The 26,328-nt window shown below is 45.8% G+C and overlaps 1 protein-coding gene across 2 annotated transcripts in view; it reads right to left on the bottom strand.

Annotated features, from left to right (window-relative positions):
- The window catches only part of LOC138303616 (C-type lectin domain family 2 member E-like), a 54,428-nt gene extending 29,255 nt beyond the window's left edge, over positions 1-25,173 (bottom strand). For both annotated transcript variants that reach the window (XM_069242907.1, XM_069242906.1), the window contains exons 1-3: positions 24,345-25,173; positions 18,233-18,352; positions 7,832-8,064 (exon numbers count right to left, since the gene is read on the bottom strand). In XM_069242907.1, the coding sequence (XP_069099008.1) occupies positions 7,832-8,064; positions 18,233-18,352; positions 24,345-24,657 (666 nt within the window). In that variant the 5' untranslated portion in view covers positions 24,658-25,173. The remainder of the gene's footprint in view (positions 1-7,831; positions 8,065-18,232; positions 18,353-24,344) is intronic.
- Between the last annotated feature and the right edge of the window lie 1,155 nt (positions 25,174-26,328).

Here is a 26,328-nt window from a genome sequence, read left to right as displayed (position 1 = left end):
CACCCCCACAGACATTTTAAACAGCTCGATTTGCCTACATGAAAGGAATTTGGATACAGTTAGACCATGAACCGCAAGGGGAATTACACACTCCGTTCTGGTGACTAAACGCTGCTTACTGGTTCCCCCACCCCCCCCCTTTTCCTTGTACATAAAACAAGTGGTTCAGTTTAGCCGGTGTATTAATGATGCTCCCAGCCACGATGGAGCAAAGATCACCACTTCATTATTTGCTGGTGACATTCTCTTGGTTTCCAGGTGCCCTAATGGCTTAGGTTCTTTTCAACATAAACTGCAGATTTCTGTAGCACAAAAGGTCCACTAGTTAATATCAACAAAACGAAACTAAAGATCTTCACACCAGGAGTAAGAAACAATTTCGCCCTGATAATTCCAGCCTGGTACAGGTCAATGTGTTCCCCTGACTAGGGATTAACAGATCATCCCTTTATTTCCTGCCACATCTCTCCAGAATGTTGAACGCATTGGGCACAGAGGGCAGGAGCCATGGCCCGCTTCACAACAGTAACCCATGGACCCCTGCCTTTGAAGAATACAAAGCACAGTGAGAGAATGCTTCTTTTGATAGAGCAAAACTTTGGGGTCATTCAAACCTTGCCAGATTGTCTATCTGCGAGATAATGTTTTTAATGTTCGAGGAGACTTCTCTTTAGTTCACCAACACGTCTCTTGCATTTAGATTTGGGGAATCACCAATACAACCTTCCAGGACCAAACTAAGACCCACCCAATATTGGTTAAAAGTTGGGGGCACACCAGAGCTCAGCCATGTCAAGGTTGCGCTTGATTGTGTAGTGGGTTACTAAGACAGTATAGTCTTGGGGTGTCTCAGATATATTAAGAACATGTTAGGATAAATTGGTCTTGGACATCATTGGGACTGCCCCAATATAGACTGTACACCAGATGGGCTCGACAATATTCCAGGGAGTACTTTTGATTTTCACCTGCTGGGATTTGACAGTAAAAATACCTCAGAACACCTAGGTGTCCCTTTATTACAGGTGTTCCTGTTATGATTAAAAGTGATCCTCCAAAGGGAGTGTCTATGGAGATAATGATCCTACACCCTATATAAAAGTAGACATGTTTCGGCCCTAAAGTGGGATGGTCATAAGGTCCGGGGCTTTCATCAGGGCTAGATCCCCCATCGGCGAGGAGTTGGAGCCCCCAAGTAAGTGCAACAGGAGACCTGACACCCTTGATTAATGTGTGACTATAGGGGCTTGTCTACCACTTCTCTCATGTAGCATATCTGTCCCAACAGTACAGGGATCCAGAAAAGATGGTCATTTGAGAAAGAAAGCCTCTCTATTCATTGCTAAAATGTATCCAATCGCCTTCCCAGATACCCCACATGAACTGAAATGTTCTACCCTTTTTATTTAACCCACTTTAAGACATCACTACCCTCTTGGATCATGGCGGGGCTCATACATAAAGTCAGATGGATCACCTATCCTACTCCAGAAATGCTTTGTTCTTTAGAGTGGTTGATGCTCTGGCTGTCTGGTACCTCCTCACTCTAGAGCCCTGACGGTTCCACTTTCCTCTGGTTCTCCATCACCATGACTGTTGCAGGTTCTGCAGGCTCGTTGGCTTCTCCCTCATTCTCCTGTTCAAGTCTGTTTTCCTAGCTGTCTCTGGTTTCCTGGTGGGCATCTTCTGTTTTCATATTGCCTCTTGTGTCACCTTCCTACGTGCCTTCATTTCCATTTTCCTACTCTAATGCCCTCTTTCTCTTAACAAGTGCCATGACAGTTCATGATGGATGCAGATGTCTTCTGGAACTGTCGTACTCCGGTAAGTAAGGGTCCTTCATGCAACATACCTCCTCATCTAGTTTCTTCCATTTTTAAAATTTGTTTAAATGGAACCGTGATAAAAAAGCCCATACTTCCTTGCTCTTTTCCTTTTTAGTTTCAAAACTAAGATTGCAGTAAAAAGGAACCACCAACTTGAATACAGAAATGTGTACCCTAGTTCAGAGCCAACCATGATATGGGTATGAGGTCTGTATGTAGAATTAACCACCTTCCTTACAAATAATAGTTGAATTTGTCAATGGTGCATCTGATTGCCGAGCATTACTTTTGTATTACTGCTTATCTTTCCTCTCCAGGAAACAGTTATCTGCTAATGAACCGGACAGGTACATCTTCCCAATTTTTGTTGATCTTAGACAATAGAGCACCAATATATAGGTTTGAAGCATCATTTTACAAGATTAAGGGCCTATCAAGTTTCAGTGATTGTATTATTAGTTTAGAAGCCAATTACATCTCAATATTTTTAATTACTCTACTGCCAGATCTTTGGGGTCCTTTCACACCTAACGTGAAGAACTCTGCCTTAGCAAATCAGTCAGTTGGAGAATCAATTTGTGAGTAGTCTGGGATACATTTCCTATAATAGCTCAGTGTTCTCAAAATGTATTATATGTATGTAAATTGCGTTTGGTGACTGGAAAGGGTATAGCTTGAATTTCTTCAATCTTTCCTTCTTGTTGCTGTATTGTCATATCTCCTAATCAAAACTCAAGTCATTTAATTTGCTCAGTGGCAAGTTTATTTTATTTTGTGGACTGATGTGCAACCCTGCTTTTCCTGAGTGAGTTAGTGCAGCCATTAGATGTTTTGGTTTTCAGTCCAGGACATACCAAAAGACAACAATGTTACTGCCGAATGGGGGAAACAAAAGGTGGTTTTAGGGCGTCACTGGTTCTGTATGTCTTTGATGATACAGTAACTCTGTTCTATCTCAGGATTCTGAAAACAGATGAGAGAAACAGAAAGAACAGTCATCAATTCCTACCTTTCTTCCGTGAACTAACTCCTTAACTACTATTTTGTTTAAGGTAGAGACGGGCTTCTCCATTAGGTGGGCAGCCAGTACGTTCTGGGGAACCAAACCTTCCCCTTTTTCAGATGATTTACATGGAAGATTTCTTCTTCCTTTTTCTTTAACACCTTGATCCAATAGGTAATTTAATTAAACGTCTCTAAAAGTAAGGTAAGGCCCATGACAGAGAGATAACAGTTTTCAGTGATTACCAGCTAAGAACAGTAACACCCGGACTCCCTTCTGATTTTCCTTTACATTAGTGACCCTGTGGTATTGCCTCTTTCTTATGCTCTGGCAAATATCTTACCCATTAAATGTTACTGTTTCCCAATTCAGGACCTTAACAGTGTAACATAACCTAAATAGGGGTTTCTTTTGAGTCTCAATCCTAGCGTCCTCAATCAATCCATCATGTTGTATTTGGAGAGCGTTGCTTGTTACACACGAGGGTATCCAGGTGCTTGCTGCAGATGTCAGTCGAAGAGCCAGGTCTTGAGCCCTTTCCTGAAGTGGGACAGTGGGGGTGCGTGTGGAGGTGGGGTAGGAGGGCGCTCCAGGCTTTGGCAGCGAGGTGGGAGAAGGAGAGTCCCATGGCGCGGCAGCGGCGTATGCGCGGTATCTGTGCAAGAGCATGGTGTGAGGAACGGAGGCTCCTGGGAGGTCGGTGGAAGTGCAGACGGTGGTTCAAGTAGACGGGTCCTTGGTCGTGGAGGGCTTTGTTGGCTTGGTTCAGGAGTTTGAAATGGCATCTTTTCTGGAGGGGGAGCCAGTGGAGGTCCTTCAAGATCTGGGTGATGTTGTTTCTCTTGGGCAGGCTGAGGACCAATCTGGCAGCTGCATTGTTGATCGTCTGGAGTCTTTGCAAGTGTTCGGTGGTGATGGCTGTAGAGTGTGTTGCTGTAGTCCAGTCGGCTGGTGATAAGGGCCTGCGTCACTGTCTTCCTGATGCAGATGGGGAGCCACTTGAAAACTCTGCGGAGCATGTGGAAGCAGACTGAGGAGACAGCATTGATCTGACATTTCATGGAGAGTTCGATGTCGAGGATGATGCCGAGATTGCAGGTGTGATCTTTTGGCGTCTGGGTAGGTCCAAGTTCTGGCAGCCACCAGGAGTCATTCCAGAGGGCTGTGTGTGTGCAAAGATCAGAACTTTAGTCTTCTCTGTTTTAAGCCACTGGCAGTTGTCCCTCCTACGGGCTGATATGTTCTTCATGCAGTTTTGGAATTTGGTCTCCATCAAGGTGGGGTCTGCTGAGAGTGAGAGGACGAGCTGCGTGTCATCGGAGATGTTGCTGTTGTGCAATCTGGTGATGTCTGCTAGTGGTGTCAGGTAGATGTTGAAGAGGGATGGGCTCGGGAAGAGCCGTGGGGGATTCAGCAGATGGTGTGTTTGGCCTGCAAGGTGAAGCCTACTCTAGTCATTTCCAGCAGTATCTTGGGTTCCTTTTTGCACAAAAGTTTAAGGGGTGAAAAGCAATGGCTTTCTTGGACCCAACCCCAGATGGTACAAAAGGCTAAAATCAATAGCTTATCCAAATACCGGCCTTCATTGCCCAGCATTATGTTCATTAAAGGGAGCTTCAATGTGCCAATATAGTGTTTTTGGATGCAGTCTGTCTGGGGGGGATAGGCTGATGTTCTCTATTGTTGGATCCTTAATTGAAAACAAAGTTGAACCATTTATTTAGAAATAAAAGGTGCTCCTTTAGGATTTCATTTGGAAAACCTGCCTATGAAAATATATCCACCATGGCAGAGGCTATTTGATATATCTTGATCTCGAAGGGGTATTGCCTCCAGGTATTTATACCGGCTACTGGTAAAGGTCCCTCTATATCCATGCCCACCCCTTGAACTGGGACCCCTACTAAGGGAATGCTCTGCAGGAGGAATTGGTGGTACAGGGATTGTATGTATTTTTAGTTTGCCATACGTGGCATTCCCAACAATCTCTTTACCTGGATATAAATTCTGGGACAAAAAAAAAAACCCTACTCAAGAATCCTCCGACTCTATTTTTCCTGCTCCAAAGTGCCCCCCTCTCCCCCCAGTAGATAACTATGAGGTAAAACAGGCTTGCTGTTTAGCGGGTTCTAGAACTAACTGAGGCTGTTACCCTCTCCCTCCCACTACACAATAACGTGTTCGGATAAAGTACTGAGGACCTACCCAGGTTTCCAGTTTCCCTTTTAAACTTGTTTCCAGGCATTTTGCAGAGTAGGGCCTTCTGACTGTAAGGCTATGAGGTTTCTGCCCCCTTTGCCATATTTCATGGGAGACTAAATCAGGTTTCAGGGTCAACCCTATGCTGGTCTCCTGTTTATGTGCTCTTGTTATGTATAACCTTCATAAACCTAAATCAGGAATCCTTTAAGTAAAAAGGGGGTTTTAGCTAACTATCCCTTTGACTTCATTCAGGGACCTTTCGCTAAAGAAACGTAAGCCATAGGATATTCTTTCTGATACCCATGGAAATTTTTAATGGGAACTATCTCTGGAAGGACTTGTGGGGCTGTTCAAGATTTTGATGAATAACTGACCGCGTATACTCCGAACCTAAAACTCACCTGTACAGGTCAAGAAGGGTGTCCCTGAATATGTGTTATAATATCGTGGTCTTTGAACATACCTGAAATCCATGGCTTCCTCTTCTTTCCTACAGGCATAATCTTGCCATGTGTCCCAGCTTTCTATATTCAAAGCATTGGGTTTTTATTGCCTACATCAGGGTTGGGAATGGACGTGAGCGTTAAAGGCCCTACCTTGATAGAACTCGATCTCTGATAGGAGTGGGCAGGAATCAGATCACTGGGGTATAGCTTGAGACCTGTGGCACAGTGAACATGGGGCCCATGTCTGGGCATAGCAGCTGTACTTGGGTCATTGACTGCAACAATAGTAAAATGGGACCTCAATATAGTATTCACCCGAAAAAGAGTTTCCACCTAAAATATTTGGATTAAAGCCAGGGATGTTCAGTATGTGAAAATAATGTCTCTCGATTTCACATATCCTGAGCATCCCTGAGTTTAGTCTCACTTCATGTACTTGTTTTGGACATTAAAAAAACTTGAAGCATTAGTGTCTATTTCTCTATGGTATATGTTATAAAGCACAAGAGGCCTGTAATGGACATCATAGTTCAAGGTTCATTGACATAAGCCCAAGTGACTGGCAGTAGGAGGATCCATAGGAAGAGACAGCAGCAAGGCTACAGGATGTGACATGAGGAGCTGTAGCTGTACACTCAGCATGTGACAGAAGCATCACAGAGTGTATCACACCGACAGGAGGCACAACAGAAAGTGTGCAGACATCTGACTAGACAGAAGCGCTGACAAACTGACTCACTAACCCACCTCTATACACAACTCCGGAGGCTCAAGCACCTGCTCCAGTGAGCTGTGTATCCTACATGCCGCTCATACTGTGACTGTACGTGTTCTGTGAGTGGCTGAAGCTTGCACTTCCACTCCTGCAGTGGTGATCTGTTCTGCAGGGAAGAGAAGCTTGCACTGCAGTTACCTGTCCGTGTGAGAGGAAAGCTTGGTTTGCTGCTGCCATTCTATAAAGACTGGGCTATTCCACTGCTGTTTCCTTGTCAGGTGAGGGGGAAGCTTGCACTGCTGCTCCTCATGCTGTACCAATGTAGTTATATAAAGAAGTAACCTTTTCCGTTTCCTCACCTTCGGTGCCTGTTATGAGGGAGAGATGTGTGCACTGTGTGCCCTCCAGTTGTGCATATTCTGTAAGGAGAGGAAGCTTGCACTGCTGCTCCCCAAGCTGTCCCCCTTTGGTGAGAGAGGGATGCTTGAACTGCTGTACATGTTAGATAAAGAAGTAACCTATTCCCTGCCATCGCCTTCGGTGCCTGTTATGAGGGAGAGATGTGTCACTGTATATGGTCCAGTTGTGCATATACTGTAAGGAAAGGAAGCTTGCACTGTTCCTACATGTTCTGGGTGTAAAAAACGTGAGCCGCTCCTCTTGCTGCTCACACCTATTATTTATTTAATGTTAGTGTCCTGTGTACTATTGAAGATCGTGGTAAAATGTTTCGGTTAACAAATAAACAAAAAAAAAAAAGCGAAAATGATTGGCATTGCAGGGGCTTGTTTAATGCATGACAATATGCGAACCAAGCTTACTTCAGGTTTTGCGGGGGAAACCAGCAGATTTTTTCCAGTGGGCTAGAGAACGTGTAAAATTTCAAAGCAGGGCTACCTAGAGTCATGTGTGACACCTTCAGCCAGTTCTAGGAAAGACCGACCACAAGTCCAACACAGCCACTTGCTTTTGCAAAAAAGCCAAGTTGGGCTGGTGGCCTCGGGTCATGGAGCAGCTTGGCACCCTAGAGAAAAGGGAAATAAACTTCAGTTGTGAATTGCTGCATTTATTTCTAGTAGGCAATGAAGGGTTAAACAGCCCAGTGGGGGAGAGGGCAGAGGTTGTGTTTCGAGTGCAGATGAGAACATCCACTGCCAATGGGCTGCGAGTAACACTGTCTAGAAACGGAGGGGGAGAGAAACAGTCTAAATGGGTACAAGGAAGTGACGTGTGCAATACGCATAGATCCCTTTTCCGTAACTGTGGGAAGCTTGCAAAAATATATCGGGCGCTATTTTAATTTCCTGCTTCCATCATTTTGGATTTAATGCATTTCATTTTTTTTGCTAGATTTCTCTTGAAAATAAACACGAGCCACACAGATCTTGTGTCACTCGCTCGGAGTAGGCGATGCCCCACTCCCCTCACCCATGTTCTGTTCTCCATCCTGTCCCTGCTGCCCCTCTATGCCTCTTCCCCTTCACAACCGCACAGTACCCTGGATACACTCCAATGGACGCACATTACCTGCTCTTCCCACTCCCACCAGCCGCCTCCAAAAAACTCCTTCCACCAAGTTAACAATGGATTACTGGATAAAAGAAAGTATAAGAGACATTGAGAGTTTTGCAACTCTTACCAGTTCCTCCTGGGTGTCAATCAGAGCCAGGGAGGAGTTCAGAGCAGCACAGGAGTCTCTGGCCTCTGTCCAGTCTCCGTAGCCTTCAGAGAAATAGAAACACTTATTCCAGTACCAGATCCAGCTATCACCACAAGGGGGCAGCACGCGACCGTCCTTTCCAATATCTGCAGCGCGGCTCTGTGCAGACTCCTTCATGATTTGAGGCTCAGAAAACTGACGTTTCTTTAGAACTGGTAAAGCGGGTATGGAACGAAAAAAAGAAAAAACAATGTTCCTTGGGCAATTTGTGATTACATTTATAATTTTCGTGCTAAAAAAAATAAACATTATTTGCAACAAGCTTAAATCCACACAGTCTTCCAGACCTTGCAAAACACTTATAAAGCATCTTTACAAGTTTAAAACTTGCTCTGACCTGTTGTAATCTTTATGGGCATTTAACCACACACACATCACTCACTATCACTGGTTCATGGGCTTGCCTGACAAACACCCTTTGCTTTCATTGGTAAATGCTTTACGTTTGTCCCTCCTTGGGCTGGTTTTGTTACGCCTTGCACACTGTCCCTGTTACATGGATAATTGCACATTTGCCTATTTGTTTGACTGCGAGCGAACTTCTTTTTCTTTTTGTGTCTCACCTTTGGGCTCATGCTTAAGGTGGCCATGGCACGTTGAATCGGCTCGCTTATGTGAACTGTTATCCTTTTCATTTGCAATTTAAGTGTCAAGGAAAGTCCGGTTAGATAGTTACAACGCTAATAGCTCTAACTCGAGCAAACCCGAGACCCGTTGCATTGTAAATGCTTGTTTGACTGTACGATTGGCTAATAGTGGACACTGATTGTGATCACCGGAACTGTTTTCCTTCCGAGTACGACCATGGATATATGAGAAAGTCTTTCACCTCGTGTAGCTGCGCTGGGTGAAAACAGAAGGGACAGGCTGCTTCTGGGTCACACCTGGGCAAGGATGGCTCGCTTCCGGGGTGGTACTCTAAGGACAGAAGCGTAGGCCGATACCACACCTGAGCAGGGTACCACAGGGAGGTTCTCCCTCTCTGGACATAAAGGCAGGCTAGTGCTATGTGACAGAACACAGGGGCAGGCACTAGGGGGTGGGGGTGTAATCTCTCATGGCAAGGGCAAGCACTGGGGGTAATATCTCACAACACAAGGCACGCTCTGCTTGGGTAATCTATCATGACACAAGGGCAGGCTCTGTGGGGATAATCTCTCACACAGGCAGGCACATAGGTGGCAGGAGGGGAGGATAAATCTCCCTTGACCCATGGGCCGAGTTTTCCAGGTTAATCTCTCATGACACAAGGAAGGGGTAATCTCATGGCCCATGGGCAAGCCACACACACTCATGCATCAAGTGGAGGGCAGTGAAACAAGTAGGTAGCTGGACAGGGTGCATTAGCAAGGGTCCAGTCACAGGTATACATTTAATTTCAGGACGTGAACTTTTCCCAAACGCAGCAGATAAGAGAGTTCAGGGAGATGGGCTCCTAAACCAAAGATGTTTGGAGATTGCATGAAGCATTAGACTCAAAGCTGGCACAGTATTCAGGCCTTTCAAGTCTGCTAAAATAGGTGCTTTGAATCGTCTCGCTTACGGCAACTGTTTCACTTTTCATTTTCAATTTATGTGGCAAGGACATTCCAGTAATTAATTAACAACTCTAATAGCTCTAACTCGAGCAAACGCGAGACCCATTGCATTGCAAATGCTTGTTTAAGTTACTATGGCCCATATTTATGGAGAGTTAGTGTCACCTTAACGTCGAAAATTTTGACGCTAAAGCAATGCTAACTTAATTCCATATTTATATTTTTACGCTAGACCCGTCTAGCGTCAAACTATTGGAGTTAGCGCCATTCCTAGGAAGTGCCAACCCACCTTGCGTCAATGAGCTGCATGGTAGGCGTTCCCTTCCTAAAAATGGCGCTAGGCCCCCAGCACCATATTTAACACCCAACGCTGAAACGACGCACAAGTGGGAGGCGGACCTAAATAATGGCGCTTAGCACCATTATTTAACGCCTGGTCAGGCCAGGCATTAATGTGCAGGTAGGCTCATTTCCATGGTGAAATACCATGGAATGGGCACAAAGATGCCCACCCCAACCCCCAGGATCACCACCACCCACACCACAGGGACACTACAAGGGTAGGGAGCCCATCCCAGGTAAGTGTATGTGTATGTGTGCCACTGGGGGCCCCTTACATGGGGCCCCCTGGCTGGCATTAGGTGTTTTGGGCTTGCCCTGGGGACACTGGTCCCCTGTGGTGGGGTGGTGGGAAGGACTCCTGTCTATACTTAGACAGTAGTCATTTTTTGGCTTCTTGTGCATCAAAAAATGAAGCTATGCTGAGTAGCAGCAGATTTTGTTCAGCTAACCAGCCTAACGTCATTTTTTACTCACTAGCGCCATTTCCCCCAACACCATCCCTCACCGGCTAGAGTGTTTTTTTGATGACGTTAGCCGTTCCTTAGCACCATTGTGCATCATTTCTTAAATATGGCGCATGGTTGGCCTTAGGGAATGACGTTAGGTCGTGTTAAAAAAAAAAATTACACACAACTGTGCTAGCACAGTTGTGAGCAATTTTTCATACATATGGGCCTATTTGTTCAAACAACAATATTTTTCGAATTATCTGAATGGTTGACTCCAGAGGCAGCCCAACAAAATTGGGTTTGATGCACAAACCAGAGCTGTCACCATATCTGCGGCAGGGGTGTGACGCACACATCTGCTGGGGCAGGAATCCGTCAGGGGGCCCCAAACCCTTCAGAGGGGACCCATTCAAACCAATGCTAATGAATATCTGTGAGACATTGGAGACCTAGGGGCTCCTCTACACATTCTGAGGTGGTGGAGGGGCATCATTCTGCGTTACGTCACTGATCCGCAGTTATGGCCGCGGTCATGTTTTAAATTGTATGTCAGGACCGGAGGGTCTGATTATGCTTCTGTTTCTATGCTTTATTTTTTACAGTAGCCAATTAGAAATAACTTTTTAAAAATACTACATAACCCATGAACCCATGTATATCACATGACCAACCATAGAAACAAGCCCTATAAAACCCGAGGATAACAACATACTTCCTCTTCCTTTGCTGCTTCTCAGCCAGTTAAGGGCTTTCGTTTTCATGATTGTCTAATTACGTGTTTGTTTCGGCATTGTGTTCGTGTGGCGAGCGCATTTGTGGTTGAGACATTGCCTGTGGGAACGTTTTTATACCTCCCGGGGGCAGCCGGTCGGCTCGCTTCCCCTGTCAGTGGAGTGGGAGCAGGGGAGTGGGGACGCGCGGCGCTGCCGCACAGTCCTCTTTTTATTGCCACAGCTTTTACTCAGTGAGTATGCGCAAAGCTGAATGCTTCTGAACACGCTGAGCCACATGTGTTTAATCTCCTCACCTTTGCTGGCTGTGTTCTCTCCGATTTACACCCCAAGTGCGATATTCTTGGGGTTGCAATAATTTTTATACAGGCTGGGCCTGTTTTCTGTTTGGGCAAAGCTCCCTCCACATCCTAACTAATTATATATATATATATATATATATATATATATATATACACCCTTTTCAGGGCTGATATTCTGCCCCATTTGGTCCAAATAACCTATTTTTTAATTGTTCTGCTCCTCTGGAGTCTTGTATCTTATCAGCATGGATGCTTATGATGACCAAGGAGGTGATGAATGTTATGTGGATGATCCTGCTGGATCTTTTGAGCATGACCTTGTCTACGCTTTAGATGCTGGGGTGCATCATACAGTCAATCAAGCCTTGGCTCAGGCTATCAGGCCCATTAACCACCACCTTATTGGTTTTGCCTAGCAGCAAGGATGGGTGGCTCCCTCAGGGGCTCAGGCGCTCAGAGAGCCTTCCTTGTCTGGCAGTTCACAAGCCCCCAAGCAGGGTGACAATCCGCAGGCGGCGGATATTGAGAGCCTTATCAGGTCAATGGCCAGGGATCATGACTATAATGCTGCTTCCTCCCAGAAGTGTAAGTCCAAGGAAGATTTAGCTTCTTTCTCATCGGACCACTCCTCTGATCAAGGGGATGATCCCTCCCTGAAAGCGCAAAAAGAAGCCATGCCACCAGGTAGAGCCTATTCCTGCACCAAAAGTCCTTACTTTTGAACCAGAGGACATTGTTCATCCTCGATCTTCCTTATGGTTGCCTCCAGCTGAAGTGGCAGACTATGTGGAATCCCATATTAGGCATGGATTTGAGAAGGAGGTTCGCTCCAGATTGCATTCTGAATGTCTGAGACCTGATTTTCCCTCTAAAGTGACTGAAACCCCTGAACGGGATCCTACTCTAGTCACTTATTTTAAAAAGTTTTCTAAAGACCCGAAGAAGGGCATAGATCGTACCTGGTGTGGTTGCCAGGACAAGCTTTTGGACGCAACTGGCCCCTTGACCAAGATTTTGGAGTTGGGTTTTCAGGCCAAGGATTCTGGTGAGACCATTCACCCCGATGTTCTGGTGGGTTGGGCTCAAAGGGCACTGTGCTTTCTGGGGAACGCTAATTGTGTCATTTCCAATTAACGTCGTTGTTCCTTTTTGATCAAGAAGGATCCTAAATTGGCGGACCTTGCTTCATCTGAGTAAGGTCCTTTGGCTCAGTGCTTGCTTTTTAGCTTTTCTTTCCTTAAGGAACTTTCAAAATTTGCAGCAACTTATGCCAATTTAGACAAGGCCCAAGGGTCTATCAAAAGAGTTCTTCGTCCACTTGTTTGTGGGGCCGTACGCTACAGAGGGTGTGCTTTCGGCCATTTCAGCCCACAAGGCCCTCAACGGGGTTACTATCATCAAGGAAGAGGTGGCTTCCAAGACTACGACTCCTCCACCTCACCCTTCTACCCCTCCTGTCCCAGAGCAGGCCATTCCAGGTTCCGCAGAGGGAGATCTAGAGGTTCACAATCCTACTCCCAGGAACTACAGGGGAGCCTGCTTGTGAGTTCAGAGGTTGTTTGGGGGGCAGGACAGAGGGTTTTCTGCAAGCGTGGCACAAGATCACTTGTGATGCTTGGGTCCTGAAGACCATTCAGGGCTTTAAGCTCGAATTTTATGAGTCCCCCTCTCAGTCGTTACCTCCCCATCTGACATATTTTTCCCTTCAAGAGCGCAGTTTCATTTCCGCAGAAATATCATCGCTTTTGAAAAAAAGCGCTATTGTTGAGGTTTTAAAGCATCCTGTACGATTTCTCAGCTCAGTGTTTTTAGTGGACAAGAAAGGGGGTGGTTCCCGTCTTGTTTTGAATCTCAAAGAGTTCAACGGATGCTTGCTTTATTGTCATTTCAAGGGGGAAGGCATCCACTTATTGAGGGATATTCTTAAGGAAGGAGACTGGATGGTTTGTGGAGATTTAAAGGATGCTTATCTGACCATTCCTATATTCCCTCCCCACCGTCATTTCCTCCAATTTCAGTGGGACGGTCTTTGTTATGAATACAAGGTTCTTCCTTTTGGCCTCTCTTCGGCCCCCTGGTGCTTCACGAAGGTGATGCAGCCGGTAGTCGAGTCCCTCCATGTGCGAGGGGTGCGTCTAATGATTTACCTCGACAACATTCTTATCATGGCTCAATGTCCCAGTCTAGTCCTCTCCCATCTGGAGAGGTCCATTTTCCTTCTTCAGGGTCTGGGGTTCATAATCAATGCCCAAACGTCAGTCTTAATTCCGTCTCAGCAGATGGATTTTCTGGGCTTTCGGATAGATTCCATTCTAGCTCAGTTGATCCTTCCCCCTTAGAAGATTCATCTAATCAAGAGAGAACTGAGGTTACTTTTGTCCAGACAGACTGTATCATTGAGGGCAATTGCCCACACGATGGGCCTGCTCTTTTCCTCCATCCAGATTATATTTTTGGGGCCTCTACATTACGGAGCTCTGCAGAGGTTGAACGTTTCTCATCTTCAGAGAGGCCTAAGTTATGGGGACCAGGTTCCTCTTTCAGAGGAGGCTCAGTCAGAGATGAGGTGGTGGTTGGACCACATGGAGGCTTGGAATGACAGAGCCATCTTCAGTACCTCCCCGGACATTGTGATAGGGTCCGATGTCAGTCTTTGGAGGTGGGGGGCCCGTTGCGGGTCGATTTCCACAGGGGGTCGTTGGTCCAAAGCAGAACTAGACCTTCATATCAATTATCTGGACCTTCTTGCGGGTTTGTTTGCAATCAGGAGCTTGTCCCCTCTCAAGGCGAATTGTTGTATACTTCTTCGAATGGACAAAATCTCAGCAGTGAGATATTTCAACAAATTGGGGGAGACAGATCTTGCATTCTGGCAGAGATTGCCAAGGATTTTTGGCACTTCTGCCTTCAGCACTGGATCTCGTCCTTAATAAAATTGAAAAATTTGTAACACGAATGCTAGAATTATTTTTTATTGTGGAGTCTGTACTCCAGGTCTGATGTGAACTGAATGCCAGGAGATCAGGTATGTGCTACAATGAGACCATTTGTTTGTTTTTTTAGAGATGGGGAGCGACCCATTAGGCAAGGGTCGCTCCCCTGGGGGGCAAATTGTATTTAGACCATGGGCAGATTGGCCGATTTTAGGTCAATCTGCCCCCAAGGGGGCAGAAACCACTAGGCACCGGGGATTTGTTTTTTGGCGCCAATGTCACGCAGGGGGAGCGACCCCGTAGGCAAGGGTCTCTCCTGGGGGGGGAGTTGGGGGGGAGGGGGCAAATTTATTTTAGGCCATTTCTGCCCCCCCTGGGGCAGATCGGCCTAATGTTATTAGGCCGACCTGCCCCCAGGGGGGGCAGAAACCTCTAGGCGCCAGGGCAAATTTTTTTTTTGTGTTTTTTTTTTGTTTGTTTTTTTAGAGATGGGGAGCGACCCATTAGGCAAGGGTCGCTCCCCTGGGGGGCAAATTGTATTTAGACCATGGGCAGATTGGCCGATTTTAGGTCAATCTGCCCCCAAGGGGGCAGAAACCACTAGGCACCAGGGATTTTTTTTTGTTGGTGCCAATGTCACGCAGGGGGAGCGACCCCATAGGCAAGGGTCGCTCCCTGGTGGGGGGGGGGGGGCGGGGTGTCGTGCGGTCGGAAGTCAAATTTATTTTAAGCCATTTCTGAACCCTCCCGGGGCCGGCTGAGCTAGAGGCCAAAATCCACAGGTAGGCACTTTGCAAAAAACACCTCTGTTTTCTGTGAAATGTGTTGTGACCACGTTGTGTTTTGGGCAATTTCCTTTCGGGGGAGCTAGGACTACCTACAGAAGTGAGGTACCATTTTTATCGAGAGACTTAGGGGAACGCTGGGTGGAAGGAAATTTGTGGCTCCTCTCAGATTCCAGAACTTTCAGTCACCGAAATGAGAGGAAAACATGTTTTTTGGGCCACATTTTGATGTTTGCAAAGGATTCTGGGTAACAGAATCTGGTCAGAGCCCCGCAAGTCACCCCATCTTGGATTCCCCTGGGTTTCTAGTTTTCAAAAATGAGCTGGTTTGCTAGGTTTCTGCCAAAATCCACAGATAGGCACTGTTTTCTGTGAAAAAATGTGATGTGTCCACGTTGTGTTTTGGGCCATTTCCTTTCGTGGGCACTAGTCCTACCCACACAAGTGAGGTATAATTGTTATCGGGAGACTTGGGGGAACGCTGGGTGGAAGGAAATTTCTGGCTCCTCTCTGATTCCAGAACTTTCTGTCACCAAAATGTGAGGAAAATGTGTTTTTTTAGCCAAATTTTGAGGTTTGCAAAGGATTCTGGGTAACAGAACGTGGTCAGAGCCCCACAAGTCACCCCATCTTGGATTCCCCTAGGTCTCTAGTTTTAAAAAATGCACAGGTTTGGTAGGTTTCCCTAGGTGCCGGCTGAGCTAGAGACCAAAATCTACAGGTAGGCACTTTGCAAAAAACACCTCTGTTTTCTTTAAAAAAATGTGATGTGTCCACATTGCGTTTTGGGGCATTTCCTGTCGCGGGCGCTAGGCCTACCCACACAAGTGAGGTATCATTTTTATCGGGAGACTTGGGGGAACACTAGGTGGAGGGAAATTTGTGGCTCCTCTTTGATTCCAGAACTTTCTGTCACCAAAATGTGAGGAAAATGTGTTTTTGTAGCCAAATTTTGAGGTTTGCAAAGGAATCTGGGTAACAGAACCTGGTCAGAGCCCCACAAGTCACCCCATCTTGGATTCCCCTAGGTCTCTAGTTTTCAAAAATGCAAAGGTTTGGTAGGTTTCCCTAGGTGCCGGCTGAGCTAGTGGCCAAAATCTACAGGTAGGCACTTTGCAAAAAACACCTCTGTTTTCTTTAAAAAAATGTGATGTGTCCACATTGCGTTTTGGGGCATTTCCTGTCGCGGGCGCTAGGCCTACCCACACAAGTGAGGTATCATTTTTATCGGGAGACTTGGGGAAACGCTGGGTGGAAGGAAATTTGTGGCTCCTCTCTGATTCCAGAACTTTCTGTCACCAAAATGTGAGGAAAATGTGTTTTTTTAGCCAAATTGTGAGGTTTGCAAAGGATTCTGGGTAACAGAACCTGGTCAGAGCCCCACAAGTCACCCCATCTTGGATTCCCCTAGGTCTCTAGTTTTAAAAAATGCCCAGGTTTGGTAGGTTTCCCTAGGTGCCAGCTGAGCTAGTGGCCAAAATCTACAGGTAGGCACTTTGCAAAAAACACCTCCGTTTTCTTTCAAAAAATGTGATGTGTCCACATTGCGTTTTGGGGCATTTCCTGTCACGGGCGCTAGGCCTACCCACATAAGTGGGGTATCATTTTTATCGGGAGACTTGGGGAAACGCTGGGTGGAGGGAAATTTGTGGCTCCTCTCTGATTCCAGAACTTTCTGTCACCAAAATGTGAGGAAAATGTGTTTTTTTAGCCAAATTTTGAGGTTTGCAAAGGATTCTGGGTAACAGAACCTGGTCAGAGCCCCACAAGTCACCCCATCTTGGATTCCCCTAGGTGTCTAGTTTTAAAAAATGCACAGGTTTGGTAGGTTTCCCTAGGTGCCGGCTGAGCTAGAGGCCAAAATCTACAGGTAGGCACTTTGCAAAAAACAGCTCTGTTTTCTTTAAAAAAATGGGATGTGTCCACGTTGTGCTTTGGGGCATTTCCTGTCGCGGGCGCTAGCCTACCCACACATGTGAGGTATCATTTTTATCGGGAGACTTGGGGGAACACAGATTAGCAAAAGAAATTTTATTGCCCCTTGTCTTTCTCTACATTTTTTCCTTCCAAATATGGGAGAGTGTGTAAAAAAGACATCTATTTGAGAAATGCCCTCTAATTCACATGCTAGTATGGTCACCCGGGAATTCAGAGATGTGCAAATAACCACTGCTCCTCAACACCTTATCTTCTGCCCTTTTTGTAAATACAAAGGTTTTCTTGATAGCTATTTTTTACTCTTTATATTTCAGCAAATGAATTGCTGTGTACCCGGTATAGAATGAAAACACACTGCAGGGTGCAGCTCATTTATTGGCTCTGGGTACCTAGGGTTCTTGATGAACCTACAAGCCCTATATATCCCCGCAACCAGAGGAGTCAAGCAGACGTAACGGTATATTGCTTTCGAAAATCTGACATTGCAGGAAAAAGTTACAGAGTAAAACGTAGAGAAAAATGTATGTTTTTTTCACCTCAATTTCAATATTTTTCTTTTTTAGTTGTTATTTTCTGTAGGATATCCTTGTAGGATCTACACAAATGACCCCTTGCTGAATTCAGAATTGTGTCTACTTTTCAGAAATGTTTAGGTTTCTGGGATCCAGCATTGGTTTCATGCCCATTTCTGTCACTGACTGGAAGGAGGCTGAAAGCACAATTTTTTTTAAAAATGGGGTATGTCCCAGTAAAATGCCAAATTTGTGTTGAAAAATTGGGTTTTCTGATTCAAGTCTGCCTGTTCCTGAAAGCTGGGAAGCTGGTGAGTTTAGCACCGCAAACCCTTTGTTGATGCCATTTTCAGGAGAAAAACCACAAGCCTTCTTCTGCAGCCACTTTTTCAATTTTTTTTGAAAAAAACGAAATTTTCACTGTATTTTGGCTAATTTCTTGGCCTCCTTCAGGGGAACCCACAAAGTCTGGGTACCTCTAGAATTCCTCGGATGTTGGAAAAAAAGGACACAAATTTGGCTTGGTTAGCTTATGTGGACAAAAAGTTATGAGGGCCTAAGCGCGAACTGCCCCAAATAGGCAAAAAAAGGCCTGGCACAGGAGTGGGAAAAGGCCTGGCAGCGAAGGGGTTAAATATCTGGAAATATTGTCCGGGTACAATGTTTATTAAAGGCTTGCATTCCATAAATTGAAAGCAGAGCCAGCCACGGCCGCTGGGTGTCGCGCGTCCTCCATGAACAAGGTCTGCTTACCAGGGGTGAACCACGGACTGAAATGATCGGTACTCACCCATGATGTACAGTGAGAGCCCCACTACAGTGATGAATAGAGCAGCCGCCAGGCCCAGCACAACACGGAGTCTGGTCTGTGGATTCAGCACATTTATCACACGGCGAACAGGCTCGTGATCTACAAAAAAAAACAGATGTTCTTCCAGCTACATTTTGAGTTTTTTCAGCCATCTTAGGTGACGTTAAAGAGAGCGTCAAGTGTCGCGCTGGTATTATGCTACATTGTGTTAAATGGGTCTCCACCTGAAGATACCCTCACAAGCGAGCCTTACTGGGACCTGAAGGACGCAGATGTGTAGGACATTCCTTCTGACTCTTTCAGAGTGCTGCACACATATACCCTGTACCCGATGAATGCGTCCTTGTGTAATGTAGCTGGTGTTCATGTACAGTGCTCAAATACATGTGGGTCGACATTGCGCTACATAAAAACTGTGAAAAAACAAAGATGTGGCATTACAACAGTTGAAGCCTCCGTCAGACCAGGAACAAAACCAGAGACTAACCACCCCTTAGAGTTTAAAGAAAGACAATGTATTTACATGCACGGAGACTGATGGCTTGAGAGGCCAAGTCCAACCAGTCGGAATTGCGGAACTCCAGTACAATCTTTTATGCATGAAGACCAAAAAATGTGAAAATACATCATCCAATCAGAACAACAGAGAGGTGATTTCTTCAAGTACATGGTGTGATGTTGATCAGGTGATGCATGGTGTTACACATATATTAGGCATCTATCCAATCACAGTAGAACATAATTTTATGATGGCAGCGTGATACAGGATGACCACAAGCGTGACCTGCACATTTCTCAGACGGTTGGGACTTTCTAAGGTGTCACCAAACCAGTTTCTTCATAACCTTTCCTCAGACCTATGTGGACATCCAGATGTCTGTCTGAAGCTGGCGAATGAAGCAATGCATGTTACGGGAGGTGTCTCTTGAAGCAAGCCTTGCATTACAAGCTGCCTGTCAGGGCTAATTTAGTAAAGGTCAATCAACCTTTTGCATGTGTTTTTCAGGCCTCTTCAGCATTGAGTATCACAGGATGAAGTCAGGCCTGGAGAAATAATAAAATGGATTCTTCAGTCAGTTTCCACACAACCAGAGCTGTCTACTTCGCAACTGGGAAACCATGTTCAAGTCTCGGCCTCAGCTCAACATCCTGTGATTCTGGGCAAATCACTTAATGACAGTATGTTTTGTTTTTGCATAGCTCAAACTCAACCAAAATTTACTGCTGGCCTTTAAATGGGGACCATATACATTACACAAGGTCACATTCATCTTTATGGTCGAGTCTGCAAGGGCATGAGCTACCACATGGGTCTTGCTGGCAACACACTGTTGTTTACAAAAAGGGTTTGAGCCCGCCCATTGCTTACCATTTGTTGTGTAGTCACTCTTCTTGTGTTTGAGGTACTATTTATCCCCCCCTGCTTTTTTGCTTGCTTTTTTCTTCTTTCCTGGAGTACTCTGTGTCATGGGTCACTTTTCCTGACCGTCAATCATGTTATTATACTTGCCACTTGAGGGGCTTGTCTCAGCTTTGAAAGGAGCTTCCCCTTAATTTCCTTCTGAATTTGCAAATGATTTCGGGGCGATGACACTAACATGGCTTATTCCCCGACATCTCTTTCGTGTTAGCATGCAGATTTGCCAAACTGTGCATCAGTTATCAACAGCCACGGAGTACATTATTGCACTGGTCAGAAATGGTGCAACTGCATTGATTTCTCGTGCTTGCTTCAGGAATGTCACAGGTTTGTGCTAAATTGGTAAAGACTAGCATGTTTTCGTGTGGAATACGATTGCATTCGAAGGCATAAAAATAAATAGTAAATCACATCTTTCATGTAATCCACTAAAATCTAATCCACTCCAACACACACTCCACTCTAATCCACTACAATCTACTCCACTGTAATCCACTGGAGTAATCTAATCCACTCGGATGTGCTCCACTCAAACACACTTAAACATACTCCACTTCATCAACTTTTTGCGATGCTGACCAGTAGCCACACTGGTGCACAACATGGCTAAAGCACATTACCAGAGCCAATAGCTTTCCCATAGGCAAGACCTATTGGCTTTGTCAATGCTTGGTATTTTATGGGTTGAAAAACCACCAGTCCTGCTTCCATTCTCACCAAAAGCCACGCCCACTTCTCCAGGTCCGTCCGGCTTTAAGACCCAGTAGAAATTTAAAAAGAGCATTGAAATTGGGCCCTATATTCATGCCCTTAACTTTGTAACCAAAAACACTGACTAACTCCTGATAAATGAATGTTAAAAATGTTATCAGCGATTCAGTTCTTTCTCGCATTCCACGTTTTCCTTAATCTCTAATACCTCGGAGTGTTTTGTAATTCCAGGATGGTGTGTTTCTGTATGTTTTTGCCATGCAGCATATTACTCTTGTATAGTGCCTACTCGGAACCGAGTCCCTCTAGGTGCTTATAATGGATAAATCATGTTTCTTCCATTGCCTGTCAGGGGTGAGAAAGGTGTTCACAATGCATGGCCATCCGGTCCTTGGCCTCTCTGCACAGAGCTCAGAACAGTGGTCAGGTATTGTATTGTATTGTAATCGTATTTATATAGCGCTTACTACCCCTGACGAGGCGTTGAAGCGCTTTTCGAAGAGTAGCGCGCTACTCCGGAACCCAACAAGAATTAGTGATGGATTAGTATTGGGATTTAATGAGTACAGTTTTAGTATTATTATGAGTTAATTTGAGCCGCGGAAATGAGAGTTTGTTAGTTGAGTGTAGTGCTCTCAAGGCAGGGGAGATGTGGGCTTGCAGCTTTACATGTAATAGTAGCCTGGCTGCGGAATTCTGGATACGTTGTAGTTTTTTCATAACAGATAGAGATGATCCATGGTAGAGGCCATTGGCATAATCCAGTTTGGATAGTACAAGCGAGATAGTAGCTTGCACCTTGTGTGGAAATCCGAGGTAGGGGAAGATTCGTTGTAAAGTCTTCAAGGTGATGAAGCTTGTTCGTGCTAATTTGTCCACTTGGGCATTCATAGTTAGCTTGGAATCCATGGTGATTCCTAGGTTTTTAACTTCCTTGGATAATTGAGGAGGTGGTGGTCCGAGATCTTCAGGCTAGACGCACAGAGGGTCATAATTTTTCCAGTCACCACATGTGAGTATTTCTGTTTTGGAGGTATTTAGTTTCAGATGGCTCCAGGTCATCCACTGATCAACCGCTCTGAGGCAACTGAAGATTTGAGAGTTTTCAATGTTTTTGGGGCATTCTAATTTAAGTAGTATTTGTGTGTCATCTGCATAGTTGTAACATGTGAGATGGAAATCATTGATCAGTTCTGGTAAAGATATCATGTAGATGTTAAAAAGCAAAGGTGAGATGATTGATCCTTGGGGGACCCCTGCTTTTGTGAGGTAGGGTTCGGACAAGAAGGGGGACGAGTGGATGATATTAGATCTTTTTTGAAGATAGAAAGTAATCCAGTCGGGAGCAATCCCTTGTATGCCGGCTTTGTGGAGTCTTTGAGTTAGGGTGTCATGGTCAACCGTATCAAAGGCAGCTGAGAGGTCCAAGAGAAGTAGTGCAGCAACTCCATTTCGGTCGACTGTGTTTTTAAGATCGTCCCAGATTGCTATGAGTGCCGATTCGGTGCTTCTTCCTGGGTGGAATCCAGTTTGGAAGTCTGAAAGTATAGAATTGTCTTCAATGAATTGTGACATCTGGGCAAATGCTGCTCTTTCTATCAATTTGCCCAGGAAAGGTCCATTTGTGATTGGTCTGTAGTTGTTGGGGTCTTGCGGGCCTAGGTTTGTTTTCTTTAATAAAGGTCGTATGTATGCCTTTTTCAGGTCTACAGGAAAAGTTCCTGAAGTTAAAGAGTTGTTGATGATTCTTCTTACAGGTGTGGCAGCCGAAGTAGATAGAAGAATGTTCTTGAAGATTTGTGGTGGGCAAGGGTCAGAAGGGCAACCAGAAGGTCTGCTTGCTTTGACCAAATCAAAATATCCTGGGATATTTGTTTGAAGGACTGTAGAGGTTGGGTTGGTTTATTCTTAAAGGGTATTTTAGGAAAGGGGTTGGTGCTGATGTTTTTCTTCTGTTATAAATAGGAATCCAATGTGTCTGCCTTGGTTGTGTAGTGAGTTGCCAATTTGTTTATGAAATCTTGAGTAGTGGGATGACTTCCTTCCATGCATGTAGGTTTTCGAAATTCATTGAGAATTTTATAAAATTCCTTGGTTGTAGATTTTGCATTTTGAATTCTGTCTGAGTAGTATCTTTTTTTAGCTTTTTTGATTGATGATTTGTATATCCTGTTAAGTTTGTGTAGCTGCAGTTTGTCTTGACTGTTGTTTGTTTTGAGCCAGGTCCGCTGCAACTTTCTGATTTGTTGCTTTATCTTTTTAAGTTCTGTGTTTCTCCAAGGTGTTGGTTTTCTTTTGTTGTGTTTAGTTTTTCTGAGTGGTATTAGGATATCAAAAGCTTCCTGTAGCCACTCATAATATTTTGGCACAGAATTAATTGTATCTAGATCTGTGTTTGCTGTTAGTTGTGCTTCTAAGTGATCCAAATTGAGTTTGTTCCATGGTCGATAGGTGTATGTATGTAAGTAGTTGTGGGGTGCGTTGATTTGTGGAGTTATATGTCGGAAAGTTATCATATAGTGGTCTGACCTAGTGATTGGTGTGATGCTATGAATAGTAACTAGTTCAGACTTGGCAAAAATGACATCTAGGATGTGACCAGCGATGTGTGTTGGATTGTGTACAATCTGATGTAGGTTCAATGCGACTAGGCCAGTGGTGATAGCTTTTGGATGGGGCATATTGGGTTTGTCAAACCAAATGTTTAGATCCCCAAGAATGCATAGGTTGGAGTATAGTGTAATAAGGTTTGAGACTGTGTCTAGAAAAGCATCTGGGAAAGTGGAGTTGTTAGGTGGAGGTCTGTAAAGGAGGAGAAAGTTACAGGAGGAAGTTGGAGTAGGGTGGCATCTGGTAAGGAGGGCTTCACAACCTTGTATGGAGATGTCTGTTTTACTAAGGTTCATTGCCTGTTTGAATATAATAGCTAGTCCACCTCCTCTCTTGCCTATACGGTTTTGAGTGATGGTTTGATAGCCCGGAGGAACAGCTTAGTGTAACACTGGTGCCATGTCATCTCCCAACCAGGATTCCATAATGAATAGTAAGTCAGGTTGTGTGTCTGTGAGCAGGTCGTAGATGTGGTGCTTGTTTATTGAGAGTGATCGAGCATTTATGAGCTGGCAGTTTAGAAAAGGTGTGTTAGTGGTAGTGTAGTTTTGTTTAGGAGAAGGGTAAGTAGTATAATGTGAGCAGGAGTGTTGCTGGTTGTGATAACTGTTTGAGGCTCACAATAGTCTTGCTTTTCAATATAGTGTTCCTCTTATAGCAGGTTAAGGAGGCATTTTGTTGGGTCTGTGTGTGTGGGTGGTGGACTTGGTGGCTGAGAGAGCCACGAGGAGTGTACTGTTTTTTGTAGGGTAGTTTTATTATGTAGCAGACAAGGGGATGTGAGGTTGCTATACAAGGTACTCCCAGTTGCAGCTCTAATCCTAAGTGTGTGTGAAGGAGGGAAACAGCTGTTGAGGTGAAAGGAAAAGACAATGCAGCGCTTCCGGGGAGCGGGGGCGGGGGGCGTTCAGAAGAAGTGAAATGGGGGCTGAAGAGGAGAGAGATGAGGTGTAAGCTGTGCAGAAGGAGTAAATATGGTGTTAGTGTCCCGCAGAGTGAATATAACAGGAGTGATAGACACTGAATACCACTACCCCTCCCCCCGCCCCAAGTAAACTTTAAATCAATGTCAGAATAAAAAAGCAGCTGTAATATCATTATTTACAACAAAATATTTGTTACTCGTTTATGTCAAACAGCTAAGAAGCAATGCCAAAGCCAATAGTCCTGGCAGGCTTTAGGTGTTTTGATACACATCTGGATGCAATAAGAAAGCTTAGAGACACCAAAATACCGATCCGGTGGCATAATATGGAAATCACAAACATTTAGTTTACATGCTTAGGCCACACTCTCAATAACAAAGGCCACGCCCCTTTTAGATAACGCCCCCTTTAGCCCCAACATCACCTGTAAATCCCACTTCGAGCCGTGCACTGGCCCCCCTCTGAAGCTCCTTTGGAGGTCCGTCTGTAATATTGAATGGCCACCCATTTAAAGCGGTGACTCTGTGAAAAGAAGTGTCCTGGTTCAAGGGGTGCTGTGGGTCTGCGCACGGGTGCATGAGGGTGAAAGGTTGGTACTGAGTAGTGCCCGGGGGTGAGGGGGTCATTTGCTCGCCTGGCCCAACGTAGAGAGCTCTTTTACATTGTGTCCCCTCAGTGCCCCCCCTTTTCACAAGCTCCGGGGGTTCAGAGGGTGGGTATTCTTCGGGGGCCCCCATGGCCGGGAAGAGAGAGGGACTCACTATTCACAAGTGCACCCGAGGGAGCGGCGTTTGATGTGTGAAGGACTGAAGCCCCCGCTCCTGGTTACACCTGCGCTCTTAAGAGGCAACAAGATACATCCTTTTACTGGGTGAAGCGGGGGCTCCGATCTGTGCCGGACCCACGGGTGCAAAGTGTGCACAGAGGAGGCGGGTCGGTGTGTTGCTCCGTGGAAAGTGTGCACAAAGGGGGCATCTGGTTTGCCGCTCCGTGGAAAGTGTGCACAGAGGGGGTGGTCGGTGTGCTGCTCCGTGGAAAGTGTGCACAGAGGGGGAGGGTCGGTGTGCTGCTCCGTGAAAAGTGTGCACAGAGGGGGCGGGTCGGTGTGCTGCTCTGTGGAAAGTGTGCACAGAGGGGGAAAGTGTGCACAGAGGGTGTTAGTCGGTGTGCTGCTCCGTGGAAAGTGTGCACAGAGGAGGTGGTCGGTGTGCTGCAAGCCCCTCTCCCCACAGCACCCCATCCAGCGCAAACTCCGCAAACACCAGACCGTGCCTCAGGTCTTGGACGCCGTTTATATATGTGTAAGTGGCCTCCCCCTGGAAACTGTCACTCTGTGTACAAGTGAGTCACACACTGGGGAGCAGCCCCAGCCCGGCCCCCCGGGGCAACAGGGTTTCACTTTTTTTTTACCTGTCATCGCTCAGGAGAGCGCGTCTCCCTTAGTCACTGATTATAGGTTGGAGCTCAGTCTGAGAACTGTCACTCGGTGACATCATTATCGCTCAGAAGAGCGCGTCTGCCCCTAGCGGACACTTATAATTGTAAATGGCCGAACCTTCCAGTACAACACACACACAATTAATGTGCACCTTGTGAAGCTGCTCACACACGGGGAACTATTTCCGGAGTATTTCAGGGACTCTCCTGCCGGGTGTGTGTGCGTGAAGGGTGCGGGTACACAAGTGCAGGGGCGTAGGAGACACTAAATTTCTGGGGGGGACAGGGACAACCTTGAGGTGGGCCCCCTGCACAAAGTTTGCACCCAGAAGGGTTGCCGTGGTGGGGGGAGATGGGGAAGGCGGTCGCTTCCAGTCGAGTCCTGTGTGGCCTGCAATTCCCTGTCTGCTGGGCCCTTTGCTGCCTGTTAGGCAGCGACAGGCTCTGTGATGCTGTTCGCCTGTGTGAAGTCCTAAGAGGCCTGTACTGCCTGCTGGGCGCAGTGCTTCCTGTCGATTCCTGTGCTGCCTGCCAGGCACTGTGCTGCCTGTTGGGAGCTTTCTTACTAGTCAGGCTGTATAAGTCTCTGGGCCTCCGCCTGCCTATGAAGGCCAGTAAGGCCTATGATTGCTGCTAGGTCCTTGTCTGACTGTCAAGTGGCAGTCTCTGTGCTGCCGCGTTCCTGTGAACTGCTGTGCTGTCTGATAGGGCCGTCCTTAGTGCTGGTGGCGCCCAGTGTGACATTGTTTGTTGGCGCCCCCCAGTGACCACCTCTGCCACGGATTCCCTCACTACTATCCATCACCACTCTCTCTCAGATGCATTTCATTTGTTTTATAGCACCACTCATACCGGGAAATATCCCTTACAATGCATTGACCATGCTGCCATTACCACAAATATGGGTCTAGCACACATACCTTTGCCACACATATCTTTACCACACATATGCGTGATTACAGCATAGATAG

This window comes from Pleurodeles waltl, chromosome 7, assembly GCF_031143425.1.
Source record: "Pleurodeles waltl isolate 20211129_DDA chromosome 7, aPleWal1.hap1.20221129, whole genome shotgun sequence".
Classification (NCBI taxonomy): Eukaryota; Metazoa; Chordata; class Amphibia; order Caudata; family Salamandridae; genus Pleurodeles; species Pleurodeles waltl.
Note: the sequence above shows the minus strand (reverse complement) of the source record. Positions and strands in the feature narration are given on the sequence as shown.